The 18239-nt window shown below is 39.3% G+C and overlaps 1 protein-coding gene across 2 annotated transcripts; it reads left to right on the forward strand.

Annotated features, from left to right (window-relative positions):
• The first annotated feature begins 178 nt into the window (after nucleotides 1-178).
• On the forward strand, nucleotides 179-17364 carry rab11fip4a (RAB11 family interacting protein 4 (class II) a). 2 transcript variants are annotated; one of them, XM_085270236.1, is made up of 15 exons: nucleotides 179-559; nucleotides 5461-5548; nucleotides 6001-6089; nucleotides 8731-8876; nucleotides 8986-9147; nucleotides 9862-9996; nucleotides 10880-10915; nucleotides 11161-11269; nucleotides 11603-11706; nucleotides 11951-12091; nucleotides 12778-12859; nucleotides 13090-13227; nucleotides 13357-13503; nucleotides 15278-15421; nucleotides 15502-17364. In XM_085270236.1, the coding sequence occupies exons 1-15, from the start codon at nucleotides 407-409 to the stop codon at nucleotides 15616-15618; spliced, it is 1791 nt and encodes a 596-aa protein (XP_085126362.1). In that variant the 5' UTR covers nucleotides 179-406; the 3' UTR covers nucleotides 15619-17364. The 2 variants fall into 2 exon arrangements, with proteins under 2 accessions (XP_085126362.1, XP_085126364.1); XM_085270238.1 differs by lacking the exons at nucleotides 179-559; nucleotides 5461-5548; nucleotides 6001-6089 and adding an exon at nucleotides 8192-8343.
• Nucleotides 17365-18239: the final 875 nt, after the last annotated feature.

An 18239-nucleotide genomic window follows, 5' to 3' on the forward strand; every position in this document is an offset into this window, starting at 1 on the left:
CTTAGTTTTCATGTGGTAGGCTAAATAGTCTTACATGGTATGATTGAGTATTTCAATCTTGTGTGTCATATAGTTCTTTTATTATTGGCCAAACTGGGCTTCCATACATTTTATACATTGTCGTCAAAAGCGGGAGGAAAGTGACAGCACACCTGGATTATGAATTAGCAACTGGCCTGTGACGTAATGCCTCGTGACGAACTCGTAAGTCGTCGCGTATTTCCGACACTCCTCGCGCCTCTTGAGCGTGCCGTGCTGCTTGTATAACAGTAGCGGTACCAGTCGGTCCGGCGGAGCTGAAGGCTGGGATGGTGATGGCGACCGTCGGAGTCGGTGTCTTACAGTCCGTTTGATTGAGGAAAACCAGAATATAAGCTGTGTGTGTGTGCAGCGCGAAGCCTGTATAATGGAAGGACGTGCCTTTCCCGAACAAGAACAGCTCATACAGTTTTTGAGGAGGCTCAAGGAGGTTTTCGACGTCTGTGACGAGGATGCTGACGGCTTCATCCGGGTGGAGCACTTGATGGACCTCGGTCTTCAATTCGGTCAAGGAGACGAGGTGAGAGGCTGGAAGGGACTGGGTAACAAAGGACAAATAGCACATCTGCATTCATATTCGTATAATGTTTCCAATATGGTGACTCTGTAATACGTGGAGCTTTTAACAACAGACAACCTGTCCTGCTTATTAACAGTCACAGGTGTGTTAGAGGTGCCAGCAGCTTATTTGCTGCGGTATGACATAGGACAGGCTACAGGAGACTTGACATCCTCGGTGGTGGCTGACATGCTTTGTCTTGCGTTTCCCATTCACTTAAACTGTTCCAGCCTCACAACATTAGGAAAGGCCGAGCCACACGTAGATTTCCACACATAGTTACCGTGATTAACCATCGATGAGCCTTGCTTCAGTGGTCAGAGTTGATCCTGGAGATGCACCATATCTTTGTCATGCTTCTGACCCGTTGAGCTGTCAGGGAGCAGCTAATGAAAAATGTGATGCTATGTAACATTTTATTACAGCCCCAAATATGTGAAGTGATGTAGTATTTTATCAAAGAGTATTTAATATTTTCTGTAGCAGAATTATATAATTTTCCATATTGGATGATGATTTTTGTGTGCCATGATAATAACCCCAAGCAGGGCTATAGTCCCGAACCAGGGACCTAACTATATATATATATATATATATATATATACACACACACACAGAGTAGATCTTCAATTTATTTAGAAATATGCTTGTTGTTGTTCAGGTTTACATAAATAAGAAAGCTATATAAATAATAACTGATGACTTTAAGCGGGCTTAGTCTGCAAGTGTTTCCAGTCCTTTGCTGATTGAGTTTACATATTTGAAAAGGTGGAGTGATGTCTGCTTGTGACTGTGGAGTTTGCTTTAAAGTGCAACAGCGGCTGAAAACCCAGGACACATCACTAAAAATAGCTCAGCCATGCTAAAATGAAGCTACTTCCTCATGTCGCTCCTCCCCTCGTGCACTTCCACTCATCTCTGTGCTTTGTCTCCATGGGAACGGGAGCTTCACTAGATCTCCGCAAGTGGATTGGTTGATTATTAAGTAATTAAATGATCTGCTCAGCTGCTCAAAACAACTCAGGAGAACACCAGCAGCTCTGCATTTCTGTTTGTTCCAGCAGCGTCTGTGGATCGTGGGTTATACACACATCCTGTATTATTTCATCATATTTTTGAAGACATATTTCTGTATGTTTTGTGTAGAAATTTACTGCTAAAGATGTACATTTTTATATTTTATCATCTAAAATAAACAAATCCTATTGTGCTCATTTCGACCATACACCTGCATGCCTCTTTATTAGGTATACCTCGTTACTACTGGGTTGGATGTCATTTTGCCTTCAGAACTCCCGTAATCCTGCATGGCATAGAATTATCAAGGTGCAGGAAACTCCATGTTGACATGATAATATCACACAGTTGCTACAGATCCCCTATTCCACCCCATCCCACGCTCTATTGGACTGATATCTGGTGACGGTGTAGGCCATTTAAGTGCAATAAACTCCCTGTCATGTTCAAGAAACCAGTTTGAAATTTGTGACTTGTGTTGCATTCTGCTGCTCATAAAGTAATGCACATGATCAGCAACAACTCTCAGGTACAATGTAGGATTTATGCTCAGTTGCTACTAAAGGGCCAAAAGTCTCATAAGAAAATATTCCCACACTATTAAACTACCAATACCAACCTGAAGGCAGTGCAGGATGGATCCATGCTTTCATGTTGTTTATACAAAATTATGAGCCTACAATCTGAACGTCACGATTCGACCAGGTAATATTCTTATGATCTTCTGCTGTCCAGTTTTGGTGAGTCTGTGTGAACCGTATCCAGACTTTCCTGTTCTTAGCTGGCAGGACTCAGGCCATCTGGCACAAACAACCCTGTATGTTTGGAATCACTTAAATCACATTGCTTTCCCATTGTGGTACTCGATTAGGACTTAAGCAGGCTGTCTTTATCACATGTCTAAACACATTGAACTGCTGCCGTTCGATCTGATCAGATTATTTGCATTGATGTTCAGTTTGAACAGCTGTATCTAAGTGGCTGGTGAGTGTATGTGCATGCAACACTAATGTAGCTTTTTCATTGATCTGCTTCTGACCATAGATAATATAAAGGAGAATGTACCTATAGTAACACCCAGAGACACTAACAGCACAGAGATGAGCATTTCTGTCATCGCCACTTTGGTCTTTGAAAAATAGACGTGATGAGTGAGAGATCGCTCTTAGTAAGATTATGCATGCTTTGGTTAATGATATGTAATTGAATATACTCCAGTTATCCTCTTTTTGACAATTAGAATGATCAGAATTTACAAAATGAACTTCATGTTTTATTCAGCATGACCCAAAACGATTGGTTTATTCTTTTCAATGCAATATGTGAAAAACATGCTCATTTTAATACATAGGCCACCAATACTTCATTGCTGTTGATTTCTTTTTATACATACGAAAACACCTGATATCTTTTCATCTATGTCCACTCAACATGGCAGACTAAACTATTCATCACTTTAATGTGGACACGGCCAACTGGGATCTGGTGAGCTCTCTATTCTATATTTAGACGTTACTTTCTTCCCTCCTCTCACTGTTCTCTGAAGCGTTGCACATTTCATGTTAAGTAGATGGACACCACTATGTGAAACAAGTGCGACGTTTATTAGCACAGAATCCCTCTTGTCGCAGTCGCTGGGTCTAATACGTTTCCTGGCTGAAAGCCTGACACTGAATCATTGTTGTTTTCCCCTTTGGCAGAATTATCTTCTCACTGTATGGTAAAAACTATTTTCAGACCAATTGGAAAGGTCTACCGCTGATGTACTGTGTTGTTAAATGTTTGTGAAACACAAAATCTGAGATATGAGAGCTGGCTGGCAAAGAGCACTCCACTCAGAGCTTTTATTTGGGGAAATTAAAAGCAGCATCCATAAACGTAATATGAATCCTTTTAGTTTATTAGCTTCTTGTACTTTTCTTTAGCCATTGAATACAATACTACATTTTATAGTCTTTGTAAAAACATGATATGAAATGTTTCAGCACTCTGAGCTGTATATTTCCATTTTCATCTCTTACTTTTTTATATTTTGCACGTTTGCACTATTTTAATGTACCCTGTAGTACTGTATGAAGGTACACGAATGAAAACTTATCTTTGTAAGGTACAGGAAGCGAAGCTAAAAGCGCCCCTAGTAGCAGCGCCCCTCTGTACCTAGTGACAGATCGAGGTACCTGTATAAGTACAATGAGGTGCTATATTTGTGTGGACTTGGTTCCCCAGTAGCCTCTCGTTGTCTTCCTTTGTTCTTGTTATTAGTTTGAGCTTGCAGCAGTCTCGTTACCCTGAGGTAAAATTAAATTATTGATAATTGTGTCAGGTTTGTGGTCTCGATCTAACTTTCCTCACATTTTTCTGATGCTACATAGAAAAAACACCTAATTTTAAAAAAAAAGAAAAAAAAAGAGTTTTAACCTTAATTTAAAGATGCCAAAGTAAGTTAGTGGGCTGCATTTCTAGTGTGCTCTGTTGGCTGCAGTCTGTATTTCTGTTTTGAGTATTTGTTCCTGAAGCTCTCTCCTGTCTAACCGTCCTGTGAGTGTCAGATCCACAGTGGCGCTACTTTCTGGTTTTGTACAAAATACTGTTGTCATGGTTTTATTATATACATGCATTGAGTTTTGTTGGCATTGGATGGACCTTTTTTGTCTTTTGGATTAAAGTTGAAAATGAGGACCCAAGAGAGCCTCTCGTGAATTCTAATGCTGTAAGAGGTTTGTAGTGTCTGGTTTCTGCTCGTGTGACATTAAAGAGTCTTCAGGTTTTTGAAGTCAAACCAGGTAGACAGCTGCTGACGTTTACATTTAATCCTCTGTGATAACGTGACACTGAACTCCAGGACGTGTCCGTTTGTGCTTCTATAGATGCTGACATAACACAACTTGTCCCACAGTATACCCTCAGCTCTTAACTGGTTATTTTCATCTTTTTTATCCTCACTGAGAAAGCTGAGAGCAAGATCAAAGCCTGTGTCACAGAGTAGTTCCACCACTTTCCAGACCCGGAGCTATAATCCTCTTTTGACTTATTTCATCTTTGTGTCAACAGAACAGCGATCCTAAAAGCTTCTTTACTTTTACAAATAAAACTACAAATTTGTCACATTTTAGATTTTAGTTGTCAGAGTTGTCTCACTCCATTTGAGCCTCCAAGGGGCCACTCTGACATCTGACAGTCTATATCAGGGTAGTAGTAGTAGTACTGTCAGAGTACTCATTGTTGCATATGAGGATAAACATCCCAGATAATTTCTTTTTTCCAGGAAATTTTTCCTTTACAACATAGATTTTCAATTATTTTCATAAAATTTTTATATTTTTTATTTTTTTCAGTAATGTAGATACAAATAAATAGAAAAAAAGTGTTTTAAGTTCCATTTTGATGTATGAAGATAAAAAAAAAAACAAAAAAAAAACAGCCCTAATCTAAGGACATCAGTAATAGCTGTGCAGTTTATTATTAATTTTATGCAATAGGATGTTTCCTACTTTACCGTGGCTGGCATCTTCTGGAGGGGAAAACAGGGACTCGATACTTTTTATTCAGTCTGCCACTTTTTCCAGAAAAGTAGGATAAATCTGGAGTTCTTTGTGAAGTCGGCTGTTTGGTTTATGTAATCCGTAGTTACAGGCAGTCTTTGTGAACCTGGACCCTGGTGTCTCTTCAGACGCCTCTAACAGTAAAACGTGGTTGATGTACTTGTGTGAATCGTCTAATATTTTTCTATGCACACCTTTAAGATTTTTGCTGATGTCAGTTAACAAGGGTACGAGTTACCTTCTGTGTTTTTATTAAAGCGGGTTTCCTTTAGAAAAGGCTGACTTTACTTTTGTGTCTTGCAGGTGAAGAAGTTGACAAGGTACCTGGATCCTAACGCTCATGGGAAAATCAACTTCAAAGACTTTTGCCACGGAGTGTTTGCTATCAAAGGTGAGACATGGACTTTGATTGTCCTGCTCTCTGTCATGAGAAGATGTGTGAGCTTTGTAACTTTGTAACCTTGTCACATTTAGTTAAAGCTCGGTAAACTGTTTTCTACTATTTAGTTTTCTTGCTAAGCTAAGACAAACATCTGCTGACCTCACACTTGTGTTGTTTATACAGACATCATAGTGTTGTCAGCACTTTCATGTAACTGTCAGAATGGAAACAATCTGCTCCATACTCTTCTTCTAATGCTACATGGCCCATTTTACCTTGAAAATGACAAAAAGAGTTTGGATATTATAAAATGAAACATGTAAACATTGAAGATGATACCACTTTATTCACGTAGCTCAAATTACAACAAATATTCTTACTGGTTTTATTACAGAGGAAACATCTGCTTATGTTATTTCCCCTCTTATTATTTACTTTCCTCCCCACACTTGTCCTCCTAGGTTGTGAAGAAATAATGAAGATGACCGTGGGTCCTCGCAGCCATGCCTCCAGCCAGCCATCTGTCACAGACAATGGCTATATATACCAGGTGATTGGATCTTCAATGGTGCACATAATTCTGTGGCATGATGTGAAAACACACCCTGAAACGTCTCCGTTAATACTGCAAATTATTTTAAAGACACTTTTTAAAGTTTTTGTAAACTCAGATGTCAGAGTGAAAGTGGACATTGTTTACATGGAGTGAAACAGCAATAATTCAGCAGTGAAGCTAAGATCATCGATAACTGTTCATTTAGAACAGTGTTTCTCAAGGTTTAGATTTATATTCATAATAAATGAAAATCACGAGGCACTGATTTCTTACCTAAACACCAGAGTTTAAGTGTCAAAAATATGATATAGTGACTGACTTTTCAGAAACAATTTTTTTTATATAAACCTGTACTGCTGGGCTTCCATACAGCTCTGAAGATGCTGCTGGTTCCTAGCATGTGTACTACCTTAAATATATCTCAATTATTTTTGTATCATAAATTTACTGTGTGAAATGTATGTTGCTGTGCGTGGCTGATTATGTCCCTCATAGAGATTAGCCTAACTGGATCGTTGCTTAGCAACAAGAGGATGAGCGAGACAAGAGCGAGACGGAGAGCGAGAGAGAGCGAGAGAGCCGAGGTGTGGTTTTGTCCCAGCTAAAGCTTCGCTGTGCTTTCTACATTACTGCTGGAGCTGCAGTCGTATTTATTTGTGTCTAAGCTCTGAGGACACTGAGCCTTCAGGCATTGGGAATACAGTAGATTTTTGTTTTTAGCTCCACCACAGCAGATGCATTCACACGTACACACTCATTAGTGTGATTTGTGACTTTGTATTGGAGATGAGTGAGATGGTGTCCACACTTATTTGGTAAGTTGCACGAATGTGTCAGACTAACTGATTTCTAACTTTTTGAAAGAGAAGATTAGTCCAATAAAGGAAAAGCACACAGACTGGCACAAAGCTTAAAGTTGTTTTTCATTTTATATGGCGTTTCTGTGTGTGGATGAATTGGGATATATTATGTTATTTTGTGTGTGTGTATATATATAAATATATATACATATGCTCCCACACCCCTTCATCACAGACAAAGATGTGTTTAATTAATGAGTGAAAGGTGGGTAGCAGTCCCTCAGATGCCATATTATGTCTGTCTTGTGTCTTTATATGTGAACATACTTCCACAATCCAGCAGAATCCTAAGTAAGAACAGAGTATGGAGCCACTGCTTTTACTGGTAATGATGAGAAACTTGACTTTGTGTGTGTGAAAGAGCGCTTGGGTGTGACCTTGTCATGGTACTACAGTGGGGTTAAGCCAGACAGCAGCATGATTTATTAATAATATACTATCTGGGGCACGCTAACTCCCACATGATAAATCAGCCCAAGACACTACCTCAAATACAACTTCATCATATTCTGTTCAAATCATGAGAGCAGGTCAGAATACCAGCTGTACTGCTGTTTCTCTCTTAAAGCCGTCGCTTTGTGTCGCTGATTTAAACTCCCCTCTTTGCTTTAGTGATTTCTGGGGAAAATGTTTGGCTCACACCTAAAGCTAACCTTAATGCTAATCACAAAGGTCCAAACATTGGATATTGTTAGTAATATCCAATGTTTGGACAATTAAAGTCATCTTAAATATCTTGAGATCAAACTTAAACATCTGAAATTCTTTGAGTTTGTACGTCTCATACAGTTAGTATGTGATGGGGTATTGAAACAACAGTAGATTACAAGCAGAAACATTTTTAAATTTCTATTTAAACTGTGGTTTAACCCTTAAAACTTCATTGTTTGATTAAATCTGCTAAAATAAGCACAGGAAGGCAAGACTGATTTCTCTAAATAGCCTTTTAATAAATGTAGGCTGACATTCCTGGATCTTATTGCTGGATTCGTCTAAATGCAGTGGGATTCTTTCTAGTTTGAGGTCATCTTTGTATTAGGTTTCTTTTATTGATAGTATTTAGTTTTCTGTTTGTGTTGTTGCTGTTAATTCCTTTGTAATTTAAGTCTTGTCATTTTTGCCTTAATTTTTAGTTACTGGTGACCCTGAGCTTATTTTGGCTCCTCGTGTCTTATATCTAGTTGTCTTTCCCTTTTGTTACTTTATTGTGTGTGTATTTTGGCCTGTTTTCTTCCTTTAGCTACTTCCTGCCTTTACTTTGAAAGGTTCAGTTTTCCTGCCTCTCTTATTACCTGATTATTCTCAGCTGTGTTTTGTTCCCCAGCTGTTTTCATCGCCCCTCTTCACCTTTTATGTTTTTACACACAGTGGTTCATGACAGTTTCCTTGTAAGCAAGATTATAATCTTCGCATTTTTTTATTTGAAATGTATATTTCTAAGAACTATATATTAAGATGCTGATGATCCGTTGTTCAGTGTAATCAGTGACTAGGCACTGTATCGGACTTGTATCTCATGCATGATTTTAGCTGTTCTTTGAATAACTGTTTACATGTGATTTTAGTAAACATCTCTGTGTGATGATGTGATTTTGAACTCAAGGGTTTCTGCTTTGAAATTGAAAAAAAAATGTAAAGTTAACTTATAATTCAATTTGTCCTGTTGAAGCGATGCCTTGTGTTGAAGTGTCTAATGTGACTGTTACTTCTATTTCTGAAGTCCTGTAAAGTTCGATTTTTAATCCTAATTCACATAATTTTTCTTGTATGTTCAGAATGGTGAGGCAAAGCTTGGTCCTCCAATTATCATGTGTACACGGTCCTACCAGGAAAGCACGTGTGCTGATGGCGAGTGCGACATGGACAGCAGCACTGAAAATGGCAACAGCTCTGACTCGCTTCACCCAACACGGCAACGCAGGTCAGTCATAACCAGTCTGAGTTGGGACTTTAGGAAGACTTAGAATTTCTTTTGATTGTGGGTTTGTTTTTTTCCCCTTTAATTGTTTTGTTTTGGAATGCAACCCTAGCCGCCTGATTGGCTCAGCGTCTGCGCCCGTCATCTCTAGAGAGGAGCAGTTTGAAGACTACGGTGAAGGGGAGGATGTAGATTTTACTCCCAGCAGCCCTTGCCCTGAAGAAGAAACACGAACAAATGGTTTCTCAGATCTTGGATCCTCGCTTCCCTCCAGGTTGGTGTCTGATGAGAAGGAAGCACTCCCTTAATCGTATGCACACGCAGAATTACATACAAACATATCTTAAGACCCAGTTTTCATGCAGAAAAAGACAAATCAGACTTTTTGGCTGTTTGCTTGTCCTAAAGAGAAAAGCACAGAGCTGTTAACAATGGGCCTGTTTGATTTGAATGCAGTGCATTGTTTTAGACAGTACTGCAAGTTTTCTGAACCATGGCTTGAAAAAGTAGAGCAGGGGTGTCAAACTCAAATACACAGTGGGCCAAAGTTCAAAACTGGAACAAAGTCGCGGGCTAACGTTAATATTTATTGAAATATATTTATTCCTCCAGATTTAAGAATGAATCTTTTCTTATGGACTCAAACACGTTTTGCTGAAAAACTGAATATGGAACAAGCAAAGCTTAATACTAAACAATATATATATTAGCTGTATAATACCAGTAGGCCAGCTCTGATAGTATTTTTGGTATGGCTTCACGGGCCAAATGTAATTAGGCTGCGGGCCAAATTTGGCCCGCGGGCCACAGTTTGACACCTATGAAGTAGAGACTGGAAGACATTTCATTGACGCATGCCAATGTGCTCTGCAGACATTGCAAATATCTATAGCTAACAGCAAGAAGCTGACTTTCACTTTTTCAGACATGCTTATTTATATTTGATTATATATGTGGACATTAATCAATTCATTCTTTATAATTCCAGTGCTGGCCACACCCCTCAAAAGATGCGGCAGCTGTATAACAGTGAGCTGCTGGACATCTACTGTTCGCAGTGCTGCAAGAAAGTGAATCTACTCAATGACTTGGAGGCTCGACTGAGAAACCTCAAGGCCAACAGGTGGAGCACACATTCACTGATGTTCATTTCTGGGAGTGACCTGGAACTGTCTTCATCCTAAGACTGAATGAATTTCAGATTTTTAAAAAAGAAAAAATGGTGTGTGTTCATCATTGGGGTATCACACTACTCAGCCTTGAGCCCCGGGTCCAAGAGGACCAACGTGGCTACCATGCTAACCGTGGAACACCTGATTACCCTTTCAAGACAGGGAAGCACTTCCGAGTATGAGGCCTTCATTTTCAGTGAGAAAACGGTGGATTCGACCCTCTGGGATTAGATAGAGATGTTTCAAGTACGCTGCAGTCTTGTTCGTAAGACTGATGGTGTAGCATCAGTGCTAATGCAGGCAGGGAGGAGAGAGCTTAGCCTAAAAGATCAAGCTTTAATTTACCAGTCAGTATAGCACATTCGTACAGTTATCTATTTTTTTGGAGCTATTGGTAATGGTAATGACTCTTGCTGCCTCAGCATCGCCCTAATGTCACAAAGCTTGGATTAGCTGTCTTAGCCATCCAGCTAAATCCCCTCTTATTCATTCTTGGCATCAGATGCTGCATCCACATCAAAGGGTGAGCTCGAGTTGTTGCTATAGCAACTGTATCCCAATGTGGCGGGATGACTGGTTGTGAGTTTTTGTCTTGTGTGCGAACAGCAATACAGCTGAAACAAGAACACTGACTGTGGTTAAAACTGTATCGTATGGCAACCACAGAAGAACATTGTTTGAAACCACTGTGTGAATGAAAGCAGAGGTGTCATTGCACTAATTTTACTACCAGCAAATAGAGTTGTAGCAAAGGCTTTTGGATTATTAAAATGGATAGTTGAAGCCTGTGTTACTGTCAGTATGTGTGACTCGGTTCCTCTCCTGTTTTTTCAGTCCTAACAGGAAGATTTCCAGCACGGCATTTGGACGGTGAGTGACCTGACGTTCTTACAAAGCGCCTTTTTAAATTCTTGCTGCTCTAAATCATCTGTGCACTGTAGATATCATAAACTGTTGCTTAGTTTTGGCATCTTTCTCGTTACAATATAAAAAATGCAGCCACTGAAGAACATGGTGGTAGTAGACACTAATGCAAAGCATATACGGGATTTACATGTTTATGCAGTGTAAATATGATGTCTCCTGTTTCTCGGGTGTTTTCTCTCTCCCTGCAGTCAGCTGTTCCAGGCCAATCACAGCGTGTTTGGGTCCAGTCAGGGCAGCAGCACAGAGGATCTGTTCACAGACAGTATCGACTCCTGTGACCTTGACATCACAGAGAAAGTAAACACATAATAATCTTCACCTGCTGGATGATCCTCTAGCTCATAGCACATCTCCAGAGCAGAACAAGGACTACTGTCACAAACTAAGAGTCTAACTGGTGAAGCAGCAGCCTCGTTTTAGCTAATGAAAAATAAAAACAATGCTGAAATAAATTGAAGTCTGTGAGGTGGGGAAAATAGTGTTAGTGTGTAGGAGGATGGATCAATTTAAAACGGGCGATTAATCTCCTGTTAACAACGAGCTGTGTAGAGGCATACTGGGAATGTCTGTATGCAAATGAAGAAGATGCTCTTTAACCTTTAGGCCTTACCTGTGTGATGTGTCACTCAGGTCAGCTACCTGGAGAAAAAGGTGACCGAACTGGAAAGTGACAGTCTGGCCAACAATGACCTCAAGTCTAAACTCAAGCATGACAACACCCACCTTGTGCACAGGTAAGAATACTTGAGCTGAGTGGGTGCTTTGGCTGGGTTTGGTTCCTGTACAAAAAGGCGTGGTGTTTATTTTCATACAAATAACATTAATTGCACCTGTTTGATCATTCTTTACAAGTGGTGCAGATATGAGATATATGTGATGTGAATTAGTCCATAGATCTTATATAAACCTGTGCAGCATTTTGGTTCTAGCTGACTAGTCTGTACCAGTCTGAATGACCTCTGTGTTTTTGCTTCCAAGGGTTCATGAGCTAGAGGAGCAGGTGAAGGATGCAGAGACAAAGTCTGCAGAGAGTCTCAAAGAAGAGGTGAAGAAACACCGGGAGGCTTACACCAAGATGGAGAGAGATAGAAACACAGAGATAGAGCTGCTCTGTAACAGGTAAACTAACCAGCAATTTACCTGAAGGGAAGTTTCCCCCATAATCCAACTCCTAAACAGGCTGGTGCTAGATTTGGCTCTGATACAAGATCAACTACACATCTGCTGTTAAGGCAGGCATTCTGTAACCATAAACTACCACAGACACTGATTGGCTGTAGGTCTCATGAAATGAAACTGCTGTTAGCCTTGTTACCCTGCCGTTGCCTGCTATTAAGACAGGAAATAAGGAAATGTGCAGCGCAAATTTACAAGCTGCTGTGCTGATCAAAGACGGTCAGCGTTCTGGCACTTTAAAAACACCAAGCCTTACTCATGTCTTTTAACCTCCTAGGGCCTGGCGTCCATATATGTGGACATCACATTTTGGGTTGTCAGGCCCTTGTAGAGCCCTTGTGCTCTACAAGGGCCTAATATCCGCTTACAGGGACATTATACTGCCACTTCTATCAACATTTAAAACAAATGTCCTCATTTTTGGATCTCATTTTTCTCAGAAACAAAAATCTGGTAAAAAACAATACAAAACAGGTAATTCTTTTTATATTCATCAGGTCTCAATCAGCCCAAATAGCAAAGAGAAATTGAAAATGCATGCCATGAAAGAGTTCAGGTCTTAGGAGGTTAAAGTTCACTGGGGTACCTGTGATACCAAACTAAAGCTGTTTGCGTTTGTTCACCCTAAGGTTACAGCAGTTAGAAGAAGAGAATACAGAGATGAAGTTGAATGTGTGCAGACTCAAGTCTCAGACTGAAAAAATGGATCAGGTATGCTGAAGTATCTTCCTGTGTCATCATGATGTAATCCTTTTATTATTTTATATAAACTTCATGAGTAGTTTCACCTTGACAAGCTTTTTTCTTTTAGTTTGTCTGTACTCATCTTGGTTGCTGCTAGGTTTCCATATCTCAAATGTTGCGAATTTTCCTACATATATCATAAAAACATGAGTGTTTCTTTTTCTCAGCCACTGTTTCCTGACTTGTGTATTTTGCAGGAGAAGCAGAGGGTGACAGACAAACTGGAGGACACTAGTTTGAGGCTGAAAGATGAGATGGACCTGTACAGGAAGATAATGGACAAGCTCTGGCAAAACCGCCACGAGTTTCAGAAGGAAAAAGAGTCCATGCAGGAGGTGAGACACTCCTCCCAGGCAATCATTTCTATGAAAATAACTTCATTTCCCACTGTAGTCACCAGGTAAGATAAGAAAAGGTTAATGTGGAACATGTTAGAGTTGTTTGACCGACTGTTTTGTCTGCAGCTGATTGATGATCTCCGTCGGGAGCTCGAGTATCTGCAGTTGTTTAAACTGGAGATGGAACATCCTGGGAAAGGCAAGGGGCTGTCTGAGTTCAACGCCAAAACCAGGGAGATGGAAATGGAACATGAAGTGAAGAGACTGAAACAGGTCCACACAGAACACACTCATCCTTGTTCTTCCTCATTGCAGAAAAGACTTTCTCTTCTACTTTTAATTCCACAATGGTCAGATTTGGGTCATTTCATTTATTTCTATTTAATCCACACAAAAAATAAATTCTTGAAACATGCATATATCCAAACAAGGAGCTGCTTGAGCCCCGTTAATGTGTATTGGGAAGTAGCATACTGAAGTAGAACTCCCAAACCTGTGTTGATACACTGATGGATCGCTCAGTCCTGCTAACTTTACTTTGCTGTGTAAAAGTCCCATTCTGACCACCTGTAACGTGCGCTCCATTTCGTAACTGCTCTCACATCAATTTCGGTTTCAAACTTTTATGTTTATGTTGAGCTGCAGAGAAGCCAAATATTAGTCTTTAGTTGTAAAGTCCACAGCAAGCCCAAAGGCGCTTTGTCAGGTCAGAAATGCTCTCTGTTGTGTCCTTGTCTGTTTTTCTCTTCCCAACAGTCACAGGGTAATCTCCAGTGTTGGGCAAGTTACTTTGAAAAAGTAATTAGTTGTAGTTACTTTTTTGAAGAAGTAACTAGTAACTTAGTTACAATATTATAAAAGTAACTAATTACTAGGAAAAGTAACTATTGCGTTATGGTTAACCCTCTGGGGTGGCTGTTTTTGACTACTTTTGATTTTACCGCTTTAAAAAGTGTTTACCTCGCCTTGTTTGGTATCGTTCTTTTCAGCACAACCTCACATGTCTGAATTTACAGTTTGTTTGTTTTTTCATTTTGAAATACTGCATTAGCACAATTGATCCGAAATCAGACAAAAAACAGTAGAAAAAAAGTTGCATTTTTTACTGTAGCAACCACAAACGAATCATTTTCATAATTTGAAATGCAAATATACATTGTAAACTTTACAAATCTATGCACAAGTTTTGCAAACCACAAAGTTGTATGCAGCTATTTACCTTAAAAAAAAATTAACCATTTCAAACTATTTACAGAACAATCAGGTGTTCTACATCAATCTAGATGCCACACAAACTATTTGTGCAAAAATAATTTCTGTCCACCATGAGATAAAGGAGAACATCACAGGCCTGATACCTGCAGGCCTGACAACAGGTGTATCACTCGTCCTGTTTTCTACCTGGAGACAGCGTTTATACTGTTATCTGCCTTTGGTGGCTTTATGGCAGCAACTCATTGTTCTGACACACACAGCAAAACTATCCACTACACACTAACTGGGATTTGCTATGTCATCTTAAATTGGTCATGTGATTGGTTTAACCATGACTACTCTATTCTTTCTCAGCCAATCAGCAGTACCTGTGCGATTGTTTCCCCCCCCCCCCCATATCTCCCAGTAAGCTGAAGACAGCTTCAACAGTCTGTGTTGAAAAATAGTTACTGAAAAAAGTAACACCGTTACTTTTAACGCCATTATTCCCATCACTGGTAATGACCATTCATTTGGGCTACCAGCATTTCCCTGTTAATACCCAGTTTTGCCAAACTGGCATTGGCCAGCGGTGGTTTCATACTTGATTAAATCATTAAAACAATATTTTCATGAAGTAAAAATCTTCCTTTCAACTCAGAAAAATTGAAGAGAAACCCAAGTGTATGTGATGTTTGGAGGGAGAGTGAGACATACACCCACAGTCAAAGGCAGGCAATCCTAATCACATGTAATGGATATGGCTCGGTTATATTTGTGAGATTTTTCAAGCTCACTGCTTTCTCAAATTCACACACACATCGAGTCAGGACCGGGTCCTTTGTGTCTGTAGGAGAACCACAAGCTGCGCGATCAAAACGACGACCTAAACGCTCAGATTCTCAGTCTGAGCTTGTACGAGGCCAAGAACCTGTTCTCCTGTCAAACCAAGGCCCAGTGCCTGGCAGCTGAGATTGACAACGCTTCCAGAGATGAGGTTGGTCTGTTACTGTTGGTTGGATGAAATGGTTATTCTTGATATAACTGCGCTTGTAATGCATTCCTCTTCTCGCTCAGCTTGTGGATGCTTTGAAGGAGCAGGAGGAGATCAACCTGCGTCTGAGGCAGTACATGGACAAAATCATTTTGGCCATTCTCGACCACAATCCTTCCATCCTGGAGATCAAGAATTAAACACAATGCACATTTGTATTAGTGAAGCTGTGCTGATCTACCGTTACCTTTAGTCCGTAAAGTTGTAATCCATAACATTCCTGTCCTGGCTGAAGCTGATGGAGCTGCTTACGCTACAGACAAACACATTCGCATTGTTCACTCAGTGATGTTTTTTTTCACAGATATTGTGCACGTTTGGTCCCCCCTGTGAGATGTAAATCTTAAGCTGCAGTACAAAATGCAGGAAATGTTCTGTTGGTGGACATAAATATTTTTTCCTGCTGAACTGCAGCAAACAGTTCACATTAAAGCTTTCCTGCATTTCAGCATCAACTCTTTGGGTATCATTGCTTTTACTTGGAAGGTGACACTAACCCTGGATATTTAATCCCTTTAATGTGTGACCACTTTGAATCTGGTAACACATTTTAATGTGTGGATGTTACCACAAATTACTGATAATGCAATAAATGGGCAGTGTTTGGTTTGGGTACAATCAGAATCTGATGTCACTAAAAAGTTAAGGATTACAACTTTACATTGCAGCTAACATTCTGAATGTTTGACACTTGCACACAAATGTATGTACATTACCACAGCAGCTGGTCTCCACATCCACCCGAAGTAAACTCCTCTTTATAAGGAATCACTGTAGAGCAACTTTGCCATTTTAATCTTATCCACCGATGTTTATCACTGTATGTTTGAAAGTACATAAAAGAAAAGCATCTTTCCTGTATGTTATGTAATTTGGACAACTGTCTTTGACTCACAGGCACCAAGTGGAAAACAGATTTAAGAAGTGAAGCAAATAAAATGGGAAGGTGAACCGTTTCTGTAGTAAAATCAGAAACGAGTTGTTCTGTAGAGATTGTAGATAGCTACACAGTACATGAACACTGATGTAAGCCTTTCTGGTGACACTCAACTTTTCAGTTCTTGTGATCATTTGATTGCGTTTCTAACCCTTTAATTTAGCTGTTTGAACACAGCCGAATGTTTACATTGAACCATATGCTTTTATATCGGTTTTCAGTAGTAGTTCCAAATGTTAATGTCACTAACTACATGAAGCCTTTGCTTTCTGAAGACTTTTCACTATAGAGATATTTAAAGGTGCCAATGAACAGAATTATGTGCCAAATCATTTGTTTTCCACAAATAATCTAGTAGATGAAGAGCATCATACTGCAGAGCTGGATGGCTTACATGTACTTGTATATTAGCCAAATTAGCATGTGTATCTATGAATCCAGAACTGTAACATGCATTTATTAATAAATGTGTAGAAATGTGCGCACATCATAAAAACTGCAAGTCCAGATCGTGTCGTGCTGTTCTGATCTGAGCTTATTCCAAATTTTCTCACCAAATATGAAAATATTCAGGTTCAGGAAATTGTATTTAGCTTTGCAAGGAAATGAATACATGTGACACATGTGGTGAAGCTCGAGGATTTTAACAGTGTGAACTAATGATGTTCTTTGCATTGAATATAGATTACAAGAAAACTCTGTGGGGCACCTTTAAAATCAGGTTCTGCACTGTAGCCCAACTATGAAAGCACATAGCACGTGATATAGTAACACACTTGTTTCGTAGGCAAAGTTTATATACCTGGAACAATGATTTTAAAATAGGGTGTAAACATTCTTGTTCTGTCAAAATTCACATGTTCACATTGATTTCTTTTATTTTTGTACCACACATGGAGCAATGGGTGACTAGATGTGTAAATAAAATCCATTCGCTTAGCACCACAAAGTTGGTCCTGGTTGCTTATTCGTAGTCTTCTTGTCTTGTTACTGGGTACAAAGTAACAAATATGTTAATGCAGGTGTGATGTCATGTTGTACACAGAATGATAGGAATTCTGTCCAACCTCAGTTGGGACATACATACAGTCACTTTAATATATTTAATGAAGTCATGTGAATTATTAACTGGGGGTTTGTCCCCACGTTACAGCGTTGAAATTTGATTCCTTTTGGGTATTCTTTTTCTTTTTAGCACTCATTTTTACATACAGGAACTGGTCACATGTAAGCATATTTAAGCTCTGTGAAAGCTGCAACTAAGTCACCATATCTAAATAACAGGATTTATTCTGAACAAGTTTGGGCATTAATATCATTTGGTCTTATTTATGTTGGAGTTTCAATAGCAGAATCCCTTAAAAAATTGTATACATATTAAATGGGTTCTGTTTTCCTATTTAAACTATGAGGGATCAAAATTACTGGAAATTACTTGTAGGCCTGTAACTTGGACCATTTACATACGAAGGTAAAATTTAGTGTGGCTTTGTTAGTTTTAGTAAATAAGTTAATTACGTTAAATGAAATACTGTCATGTTTATTACTCAAAAAGATTCAAAGAAACACTTAAAAAGTATTTCTCATGTAATTATAAAACAAGTCCTCAAAAAGTTGATATTGTTTTGGCAGCTGTTGGGTCATTTCGTTCTCAAAAAATTACACACACTGCATTATGGTAAAGATTTTCGTCAGCATCCGATGTGTAAATAAACTGCTCGCTTAGTCTTAAAACCATTGCAAAGAAAATATGAAGCTTTGGTTGAAATTTAGCGTCTATGCGTTCATTTCGCTGTCATACTCCGGTCCAGGAGGCGGCAGTAA

Source organism: Mchenga conophoros, linkage group LG4 (genome assembly GCF_057382185.1).
Source record: "Mchenga conophoros isolate Kocher_MC1m ecotype Shallow Benthic linkage group LG4, M_conophoros_male_GT1.1, whole genome shotgun sequence".
NCBI classification, from domain to species: domain Eukaryota; kingdom Metazoa; phylum Chordata; class Actinopteri; order Cichliformes; family Cichlidae; genus Mchenga; species Mchenga conophoros.

Coding starts and splice junctions, on each gene's coding strand:
- rab11fip4a (XM_085270236.1), top strand. CDS start 407: ATGGAAGGACGTGCCTTTCCCGAACAAGAACAGCTCATACAGTTTTTG. Junction 8,877..8,985: donor CACCCAACACGGCAACGCAG/GTCAGTCATAAC, acceptor ATGCAACCCTAG/CCGCCTGATTGGCTCAGCGT. Junction 11,270..11,602: donor ACCTTGACATCACAGAGAAA/GTAAACACATAA, acceptor TGTGTCACTCAG/GTCAGCTACCTGGAGAAAAA.